The sequence below is a fragment of the Drosophila willistoni genome (genome assembly GCF_018902025.1).
Source record: "Drosophila willistoni isolate 14030-0811.24 chromosome 2L unlocalized genomic scaffold, UCI_dwil_1.1 Seg168, whole genome shotgun sequence".
NCBI classification, from domain to species: domain Eukaryota; kingdom Metazoa; phylum Arthropoda; class Insecta; order Diptera; family Drosophilidae; genus Drosophila; species Drosophila willistoni.
In genome coordinates, this window is record NW_025814047.1 from 15,521,056 (window position 1) to 15,532,487 (window position 11,432).

Sequence of the window (11,432 nt, forward strand, 5' to 3'; positions counted from 1 at the left end):
TTAAAAAAACTGGTTCGCGTCTTGACTATGCAAATTACTGTATAGCCAAATCTCAAATTTGTCTTTTAAACACTCAATGCTACAATAATTATATCGTTCGCTGTAAGATTGAATTTTATAAGAACCCCAAAAGATTTTATAACTTTGTTAATTCCAAAAGACGCTCTAATGAACTACCCTCCACCTTCAGACTTAATGACCAGACTGCTAATAATGATTCAGATATTGCAGATCTGTTTGCTAAATTTCTTTCAGTCGACTTATTCTACTACTGTTTCGGAATCCACACCCTATCCCTCATTTAAATTGTATGTTTTTTCCTAGTATTACTGAAGACTGTACTATCTCTAGCTTGTCATCTATGACGTCTTCCTTCGTTCCCGGTCCTGATAATATACCTAGTTGCATCCTTAAAATGTGTTCGAATTCCCTATATAAGCCTTTATCTCGGTTATTTTTTATATCGAGTGAGTCTTGTACCTTTCCCGATATTTGGAAAGAGTCTTTTATTATTCCGCTTTTTAAAAAGGGTACCAAATCGGATGTTTCTAACTACCGTGGCATTGCCAAACTTTCGGCAATACCAAAGCTGTTTGAGAAAATTATTACGTCTTCCCTTCAACACCTATCCAGATCCACTATTTCTCCTTGTCAGCATGGATTCATGAAAGGTCGTTCGTCGCTTACTAACCTTTTAGAGTTGACTACCCTTGTACACCATGGCTTCCGTAAAAAGTGTCAAACTGATGTTATTTATACTGACTTTAGTAAGGCTTTCGATACGGTTGATCATTCTATGCTTCTCGCGAAATTTAACATAATGGGTTTTTCCCCAAAACTGTTGGCTTGGTTAAAATCGTATCTTATTGGCAGAACCCAAAAGGTGTCTTTTCGTTCCTCAATATCTAAAACTGTTCGAGTTACGTCAGGTGTACCCCAAGGCAGTCATCTGGGCCCCCTGTTATTTACACTGTTTATAAATGATTTGCCTTTGGCCTTGGCTCATTCACGCGTGCTCATGTTTGCGGATGACGTCAAGATTTGTTATTCCTATAATGATCCTTCTTTCCAACAGTACTTGCAATCAGATCTCGATGCGTTCTGTGATTGGTGCCACGTTAATAAATTACACCTTAATGCCTGTAAGTGTTCTTTTATGACTTTCAGTCGTTTGTCTCCGTTCCTAGCTCATTACTCTGTTAAGTTTGTTATGTTAGATTGTGTACCATCGTTCAAAGACTTAGGCGTGATGTTTGACCCAAAACTTTCATTTAATGTTTATATTTCTTCTATTGTCAATAGAGCATGCAGCCTTCTTGGCTTCATTAAACGTTGGGCCAAAGAATTTGATGATCCCTATGTAACAAAGGTTTTATACACTTCGTTAGTTCGCCCTACTCTAGAATATTGCTCGCCAGTGTGGAATCCGCAATATGATGTTCACCAGCGTAGTATTGAATCGGTACAGAAGCAATTCCTTAAGTTTGCGTTACGCGGTCTTAATTGGGACCCGAGTCTTCGCCTACCTTCTTATTCTAGCAGACTTCTTCTTATTAATCTTCCTTCACTTTACAACCGTAGGCTCGTTTTTGGCATTCTCTTTCTCCATAAACTAGTCAACGGCGAAGTCACTTCTACTAATTTACTAGATACGCTATATTTTTGTGTTCCCTCACGTCGGACCAGAAACTTTTTTCCTATTCACCTTAGTAGATGTCTGACTAACTGACTTCATGAACCTTTTCGTGTTCTTTTTTAACAACCTTTCTCACCTAATTTCTCTTCATCTTTCTGTCACTTCTCTTCGCGCTATACTTTTTAATCATCTACAGCGAAACCAATAATAATATTCTGGACTTGGATTGGTTGCAACTCATCCCTGACCACATTGGCTGTGAATCGGGGCATAGCTGGCACCTTATGCAAATAAAACACCTCCACCGGGTCGGGGATGTTTAGTTGTGTATATAGCTAAGCTATCTTTTTCAATTAATTACTATCTGTCTTTAGCTTAAGCTTTTTCGCCGACTGCTGTGTTAGTTGACGTAAATAAATAAATAAATAAATAAATAAATAAATATTGGTCCAAATATAATTTAAAAAACGCTTTATAAACGCCAGGATCCTTGTTTTTACCCCATTTGAAGGCGTCTTTTTCCAACAATATGTTAAAAACTTATTATTTTATATTAAAATGTTCATACTTTTCTTCGAAAAGGAACACTTTGGTAATATGGCTCTAGCTCGTGATTAATTTTGTCTGAACTGATAGTTTGTTAAACAGTTCAGTTCCAAGGCACTCCAAATGTCCACAATTACTTTAATTATTTTGAGGAGATATTACCTCTATAAGGATACTGTTGACCATTAGCCGTCTAAAATCCAGTTTTGATTAATTGAACAAAATTAGATTTGTTTTGGCCATGTGTACCCTCACCACCCAGATTCTGTCTAATAGGTGCAGTCGTATATTTACGCGCCATCACTGACAACAAGTAGAAAAAATTGTTAATTTGTTTAGATACCCAGAAATACATATTAAGTATTTTAACAACTTAAATATTGGCTTTCTTTTTACTCGTTTACTTAATATCCAGTCGTAGATGGTGAATTACTGGAGATGGTTTGGTGTTGAGAACCAGATTGAGCGTCATCATTTGAGTTTCCATTATTGGGCAACAGTTCATTCGATGGTATCTTCTTGGCTCACGTTTAGACTGCTTTTCCGCCTATTTCCAAAAAACCACACCTCACTTTCATTTCATTCAACGACTTCATACTCAGTCGTTTAGAAGTTGGATGTCAATTCGAAAGAATATATAACAATGTCACCAACCTTTATATCGGCCTTCTTAGTACTTCTAATTTTAACAGCACCTGCAACCTTTCCTTTTCCCTTGATGAGTTGTCTACTTTATCTTCTATAATGTCTCGAATATCCCGCAGGATAGTTATATTGCGCATAAGTTCCGAAGGTGCAAAGCCTGTAGTAGGTCCTCTTTTAAATTTTCTTCATTTTCCGTTTTTTTGCTTCATAGCTCGCTGGGAATTTTGACATTGGTTTGAAAATCGCTTCAAGCGGCTTGTGATCAGTGATGATCTCAAATTCGAGACCAGAAAACGAGTAAGGCCTTTGCATTCGATTTCTTGCCGATTCTTCAGGCCTACCACAGAACTTTACTATTGGCCTTAAGTACTGCTCTTAACAACTCTGCAATATTTGACAGGTGAGCAATGAATTTTCCAAAGTATTTGCACAGTTCCAGAAAGCTTCTCAGTTCCTCTTTTATTTGTTGTCTTAGGTGGTTGAAATTTCAAACTCAATTTTATTTTCTCTGGATCCGTATAAGCGCAATTATTTTTGTACAACAGACTCCCCAATAAAAGTTTCGAAGGTTAATAGCAGATAAACTGCTGTTGGATAATCCAGATTGCAAAATATTGATCTGTCTTTTCTTTACTTGAATGTGCTTCTAGTTGTAGAGAATACTTCAGTTGCTTAATCCTTTTTTTGATTTTATGCTATTATATTTTTTTTCTATAACCAAGTTTTCGACTGTGGGCGTCCGCCAGAGAATGACCTCTAGTTCGACTCTCTCTGCAGAAAATCTTGGACAGCTGAATAGGACAAATTCCGTATGCTCGGTGATGCCATTCCGGCAATTGGTGCATTCGGGGCTTCTTTCTTTGCCAAATCGGTGAAGGTATAACCTGAAACAGCCATGACCACTTAAAATTTGGGTTAACTCGAATGCTACCTGTCCATGTCTTTTGGAAAGCCAATACTTAAGGATAGGATCAGTCCGTCTACCCTTTGTAGAAGCGGACCATCTACTTTGTTTTCCTTTTCGCCAACTGTGTCCATGCCACGGGTTGCCTCCTTTTAAACACGAACTCTGCTTCGTGTGCAAGGAGGTCTTTTGAAGTCATCCCCTCTATGATCCCCACGAATTACCCGAATCGCTGTCAGTCGGTATGTTGACGTTGCATTTGCCTTGGGCGCCTGTTTTTGAACAGGATGCGGTTTATAGCTATCCCTGTGTCTGCAGCTTTTGCGTTGGCGTGGTCCTAGTGCTCTCTAAAGCTAAGTCGAGTATCCTGCATTACTCCCAGTATTTTATTGTCCTCACAATTTTACTTATTAACGCAGCCTCTTTTTTGTGGTCTGACAGTTGGAGCCGCTGCTTGAAATTTTCTCCTATGCCTCGTGCATGTGTTACGCTACAGCAGTGAGCGCCACCTCATCAGAAAAACCAATAATTTGCGTCCCAGGTGGTAAAGACAGTCGCAAAACACCATCATATATTGTGGACCTAGAACTGATGCCTGGGCAACATCTCAAAATATACCTCTACTAAGTAATTTAGGTGGTCAAGATCTTGGAAAAAACGCAGAGCATGCAGAATTTTGCTCTAATTGGCCCGTGAAACGCATTCTTGAAGTCAAGGGTGGTCACTAAACAATATATTTATTGGTACCACCTTTCCACCGTTTTCTAGCCTTCTCGATGGTCGCGATCCACCAATAGACTCTGTCTTCAGTTTGGTGAGGCGCCTTTGGGTCGCCATACTGGCATCGCACAATTTTGAGATTGCGTCTATAAGCAGTTTGGCACAATTGTTAGCGTCGCCAGTTAGTTGCGGAAACTCGAAAGAAGCCTTAACTTGGGGCTTAGCGTTTCCACCTGGTACATTTTAACATTTTTCCGTGCAGCTGGGTTGTTGGCTAAGTTCCTCTCAATTGTCCACATTATGGCCAAGTGCAAAATGGCCAAGCTTAAACTGGATACGAAGTCTCCATTCTGCTTGCCAGGCCGACTGTCTGATTCAAATTCCATGTCACTACCAGATGCAAGGTCTTTGGCACTATACTGCTATAGCACGCCGTTGAATTGACTTTTTTATTTCGTCTACTGACGCTAAATCGCCGAGGTTCTGCATTTCGCGCCACACCTCGGCTGCAGCTGCTCGTTCTGATGCTTGATGGCCCAGAACTTGACTCACATCCTCGGTAATGTTTTTGCTGTTGGCGTTTTCACCCGTTTTGAGCCCGAGAAGTAAATCGCCCGTAGCCGTTTTTCCTGTCCTTTTGGCATTATTCTTTACATAATCGAACTTGCCGTCCGGCCTTCTTGTGACTAGGCTCAGGATTTTGGCTTATGTCCAGCCCTCTTTCGCTTTAATTGGGATGACCTCTGGCCCGGTTTTCTTCAAGTATGGCTTGCTTACTCTGTCTGCCAGTCTCCCTCTGTCGTTTAGGGGTGTTCCCCATCCCATCTATCTATATTAAGGTCATTAAAGATGTTCTCGTTTCGTATGTAACACGGATATTTTCGATTTCTTTGCTTCAATATGGTTACGCCAAGTTAGCTTTCTGTCTATTTGGATGACAAAATGAATGATGTCGTCGGATGGGGTAATTGGAACGTTGTTAACTGTTCCAAACAAGAGAGCTTTCGGTGGCCTGCGATCAACACACAGAAAGCTCCGCGGCACAAGCCACGGAATGAGCTTTAGCGTACAAGCTTTGGCATCGGTTTTTCATTCCTTTTCACTTTGATTCTTGGCGGCAAGCGCAGCAGAAAACATTTCAAACAACACTTAAATAAAGTAATAATTAATTTGTTAAAACCGAAATAACTTGACATTTCTAATTGCTGTGTCGACGAGGTAAAAAGGAGGAAACACAGAGAAGAAGGAATACGCGGCTTAGGAAAAAAAAGAGAAGTGAGGTTATACACGAAGCAACGCGTTGTGGCAGGCCGCGTCATAAAAAAAAAATATATATAAGTGCGTACATGTAAGTATACAATAGTGATGGAAACAAAATATAAATTAATTATCTGCATTTGACAGAGGCTGAGTCGAGAGAGTGCAAAGGCGACTCTAAGACAAGCCAAGAGAAAAAAAAGCAAACAGCTGAGCAAGGCAGAACTAAAAAAGGCTGAAAATATCTGGCCAAGCGAAATCATCTGAAAAGAATCAGAGGCTGAGCACGAAATAATGTGTAAGCTAAAACAAATCAGCAGGATGACGGAAATCAAACCATTTCTGTGCGCCAACACAGAAAAATCGTTGTGGCGCAACGAGTGGAAGAAATGGCTTCGGTCATTCAATATCTATGTGGACACAGAAGAAATTTCATCGGTAATTAAAAAGCGGAACAAATTACTGCATCTCGGCGGACCACAGCTACAAGAGGTGGTGTACAGTCTTCCAGGCGCGTTAGTGCCGTACGATGCGACAAAGGAAAATGATGTATTTACACCACTGGTGGATAAATTAAATGAATATTTTTCACCACAACGTAACGCCGTATTCGAAAGGCACATGTTTCGCAGCATGGTGCCCCGCCAAGGTGAGTGCTTTGCCGAGTTCTTGCTGCGGCTAAGACAACAAGCCAGTAAATGCTCTTTTGGAGCCACCAAGATCGAAATAAAGGAAATCTGCATCGCTGATAAAATCATTGATGCCTGGGCTAAGACTGCGTTGAAAAAGAAGCTATTAGAAGCGGAGCTCAAGCTGGAGGAGACAATAAATACGTGCACAGTTGAAGAGCAAGTGAATCAGCACCAAACAAAAAGAAATGACAGGACAAATGATGTGTGTGGCCGGTGTGGAGCAGCAGACCAAGATGAACGCAGTATGGCATGCCCGGCAAGAAACTCAAAATGTAACAAATGTTCCAGGTTCAGACATTATGCTCGGATGTGTAAGACCACATTGAAGAGACGTTTTGGAACACCATATGATAATCAACGCAAGCGACCACGAACCTCACAGTCCCAGGTGCGCGCCATCGATGAGGAGGAGACTAAGTGTCACAGCGACAACAGTTGGTCGAACTGTTTTAAAATAACTGGTGAACCAGAAGGAGAAAAAACCGTATCATGTCTAGTTGGGGGATCCCAGCTGCAAATGATAATTGACTCCGGATCACGGTACAACCTGAAAGGCCGTGGCGATTGGCTGCAACTGAATAGTGTACATGCGACAGTGTTCAATGTTCGTACCAACTCATCTATCCAGTTACGAGCCTATGGTTCGGATGACGTGCTAAGGGTGACTAACGTTTTTGAAGCTCCGATAAGAATTCAGGAAAGACCAGAGATGATTGCTACATTTTATGTAATTGAAAATGGTAGACAATCGTTTCTAGGACGGGACGCGGCCGTACAACTCAACGTCCTAAGATTTGGCTTAGGCGTAAATAGAGTGGATTCGTGCGCACATTTTCCGAAATGGAAAGCTTCACCTGTGAGATTGGCCATAGACCACAATGTGAGACCAGTGCAGCAGCCAATGCGGAGATTTCCGACTGCGTTAGAAGACCAAATTGCAGAAAGGGTAAGCCAGGCTGTGCAGCAAGACATTATAGAGCCAGTCCATGGACCGAGTTCTTGGATTTCACCTGTTGTAATTGCGTATAAAGGAAGCGGCGAGATAAGGCTATGTCTGGACATGCGAAGGGCAAATTTGGCCATCTTGAGGGAAAACTACCCACTTCCAACATTCGACATGTTCATGACCAAACTACGGGATGCGAGATGTTTTTCCAGACTGGATTTGAAAAATGCTTATCACCAATTGGAGCTCGATGAGTCAAGTCGGCAGATTACCACATTTATTACACACAAAGGACTATTTCGATATAAAAGACTGTTTTTCGGAGTTAACTCGGCTCCAGAAATTTTCCAGAGGCGGCTGGAGGAATTGTTAGCAGGCTGCCCCAATGCTTTGAACTATATTGACGATGTCATCGTCTTTGGCAAAAACGAAGAAGAACACGACAAGGCGCTAACTGCGGTTCTGATACCTACAACGTTGTCTTGAATAAGCAAAAATGTGTGTGAAATTTTACCCGATCTCCCCAACACAACGGAGCCACTGAGAAGATTAATAAAGGCGAATACCAAATTTGATTGGACCAACAAAAAACAGCAAGCCTTCGATACGTTAAAGAAAAAAGACGTCGAGGTGACAAAGCTGTCATACTTCAATAAAAATCTCCGTACATGTCTTATAGCCGATGCAAGTCCAGTGGCACTGGTACAGATTGATAATCACAACGACCATCATATCGTATTGTTCGCCAGTAAAAGCCTAAAGATATTCGCAAACGGAGAATAAAAGCTTGGCACTGGTATGGGCAGTGGAGAAGTTTTACTTCTACCTAGCAGGACTGGAATTCGATCTAATAACGGATCATAAGCCATTGAAATCCATCTTCAAACCAACTTCGAAACCACCGGCACGTATCGAACATTGGTTACTACGCCTACAGTCCTACCGATTCCGAGTCATCTATAAAGCAGGAAAGGAAATAGTAATATTTTGTTGTTGTTGTTACAAAACTCATTTATGATCTTTATGACAAGAGAAGAAAGCTTCTTAGAAGAACCGTTATATATTTTTTCGCGTTTTGCTTCATTCTCGACGAAAAAGCTTGCCCTTATTATGCATCATCAGATTAGCGCCCCCAAATGCAATTTTAGTTATCTCGCTTAATTTGGCAATTGCAGACACCAAATTTTTTGTGAACCTCAAAGTAATCGATATCTTTAAAAAAAGTACACTATGGGTAAAGGAACATTTTTTTATCATTGGTTGAAAAATCAAAGATTGAGGCATACTTTGAATCTGGACTATCCTACCCTAAAATTGCTGAAAAGACAGGAAGACACAGAAAAGCAATTGCCAATTGTATGGTGTGGGAAGCAATATCGTTCTACGGCACTTGCGAGTTTAAATTTTTGACATCGCGCATGAACGCACAGGACTACAGCAAAAACGTTGAAAACGGCTTTTTTGCATTTCCAGAACGTTTTTCAAAATCTACAGTGGACTTTCCAGCATGATAATATGCCAATTCACACCGCCCGATCCGTGAAGTCATGGATTCAGGGCCAAAAAATTGATCTCATGGAGTGGCCACCATACTCACCCGACCTTAACATCATTGAAAACGTCTGGGGATGGTTGGTCAGAAAAGTGTATGAGTCCGGAAAGCAGTATACTACAAAGACAGAGTTAATCGAAGGTATCAAAGACGCTTGGTCAACCATATCATTGAATTATATCAAACAACTGTATAATTCAATTCCCAATCGAATTTTTGAAGTAATTTCAAGCAAAGGCGGGCACTACTAATATTACTTAAAAACCAGAGGGCCGGGGCTAACTTCGACCGCGTCAAAGTTTGTATACCCTTGCAACTTTTATGGTAACTCTTTCCTTACCTAAAGCCATCAAAGTGGAAAAATGTTTAAGCTAAAAAGGCTAATGTTTGCGAAAGAACGGCCTACAATCTTAGCATAGGAAAAAACGAAGATATTGATCAAAGTCACTGTTTTCCACCGATCGTTCCTATGGGACCTATATGATATAGTAACCCGATCTTTATCAAATTTGGCACAGTCGTTTATATGTGTAATTAACTCACTAATACTAAATTTCATGACAATAGCTCAGAAAATAACGAAGTTATTAAGAAAAGTCACAGTTCGTGACTTTGCCTTTTGTATGGGAGCTATATGATATAGTGATCCGATCCGGCTGAATCCGAGATATACAACGCCTGCAGTATATACAAGCCTACATGCGAAATTTCAGCTCTGTAGCTCCAACGGTCTAGGAGGAGTTTGCGTTGATCCAGACGGACGGACAGACGGACAGACGGACGGACGGACGGACGGACGGACGGACGGACGGACGGACGGACGGACGGACATGGCTATATGAACTCGTCTCGTCATGCTGATCAAGAATATAGTCGGAATATGTCGAATATGGTCGGAAATGCTTCCTTCTATGCGTTGCACACTTCTGACCAAAATTAATATACCCTTTTTGCAAGGGTATAATTATAGAAATTTTATGTACAGGTGTCATAAACTAATATAATTGGTCATCAACTTAATTCAATTGAATTTAACGCGGGGGGCGCTAACCTTATGTCCAAATTTTTGTTACATTTTTTTATTTTGTAAATGATTGTAGCACAATATAAAAAAATCTTAAAGCTGGAGCTCTGATGCTTTCGATTTAATGGAACATTGTCAGTGATCGTGAAGGGGGGCCCTAACCTGATGATGCGCAGTATACACATACATGAATACTATGCTCTCCCATTCTGTCGCTGCTCTTAGCGACAAAACTTTATATACATAATATATTTAGGTCAGGGGTAGGCACCCTTAGCCTGTGCGGACACTTTTCTTCGGCATTTAATAGTTTTGCATTCTGTGTGCATCCCGAAGTCAACACGAAGTGCACTTGAGAACTTAAAAACAGAATTAGTCTGTTGCAGCATTACGACACGAGCGTGTCTATGTCGCTTTGGTGGAAAGATGCACATGAAAAAATGAATTATGGAGTTGTTTTCCCTATTTATTTAATTGTATCAAATCGACGGGTTTGATCGTTTGAGCGATTGAGGCAAATATTGTTCATTTTGCGAAATGTAAAGCACACACATACATTGACAATTTTCGTTGGCTCTCTTTGTGCCTACCCCTGATTTAGGCAAAGCATACTTCATAGTTTAAAATAACGAATCGTTCGATATTTAAGCTTAAAAATGAGCAGACGCTCATCTATTCATTATTATTAAAACACATAAAAGATATCCACTTCACTATGTAAAAGTATTATCACATTAAATTCCAGTAGCCTACCATCTGTCCTTCGGTAATGCTCTAACTTAAGCCAAAAATGGCCAATCATCATTAATAACTGAACATTTTTTTTAAATTTCAGTTGGATTCTTTTTTAAATATTGGTCCAAATATAATTTAAAAAACGCTTTATAAACGCCAGGATCCTTGTTTTTACCCCATTTGAAGGCGCCTTTTTCCAACAATATGTTAAAAACTTATTATTTTATATTAAAATGTTCCTACTTTTCTTCGAAAAGGAACACTTTGGTAATATGGCTCTAGCTCGTGATTAATTTTGTCTGAACTGATAGTTTGTTAAACAGTTCAGTTCCAAGGCAGTCCACATGTCCACAATTACTTTTATTATTTTGAGGAGATATTATCTCTATAAGGATACTGTTACCATAAGCCGTCATACCATAAGCCGTCTAAAACCCAGTTTTGATTAATTGAACAAAATTTAATTTGTTTTGGCCATGTGTACCCTCACCACCCAGATTCTGTCTAATAGGTGCAGTCGTATATTTACGCGCCATCACTGACAACAAGTAGAAAAAATTGTTAATTTGTTTAGATACCCAGAAATACATTCTAAGTATTTTAACAACTTATTTTATTGGCTTTCTTTTTACTCGTTTACTTAATATCCAATACATTATTCGATTTCGTAGATGGTGAATTACTGGAGATGGTTTGGTGTTGAGAACCAGATTGAGCGTCATCATTTGAGTTTCCATTATTGGGCAGCAGTTCATTCGATGGTATCTTCTTGGCT

At 40.1% G+C, this 11,432-nt stretch overlaps 1 protein-coding gene across 1 annotated transcript; it reads left to right on the forward strand.

The window, feature by feature from the left end:
- The first annotated feature begins 6,029 nt into the window (after positions 1 to 6,029).
- On the forward strand, positions 6,030 to 7,832 carry LOC124459893. The gene has a single exon (XM_047009672.1). The coding sequence runs from the start codon at positions 6,030 to 6,032 to the stop codon at positions 7,830 to 7,832; it is 1,803 nt and encodes a 600-aa protein (XP_046865628.1).
- The last annotated feature ends 3,600 nt before the right edge of the window (positions 7,833 to 11,432 follow it).

What these genes read in the sequence shown, in the direction of transcription:
- LOC124459893 (XM_047009672.1), top strand. Translation starts at nt 6,030, where the DNA reads ATGACGGAAATCAAACCATTTCTGTGCGCCAACACAGAAAAATCGTTG.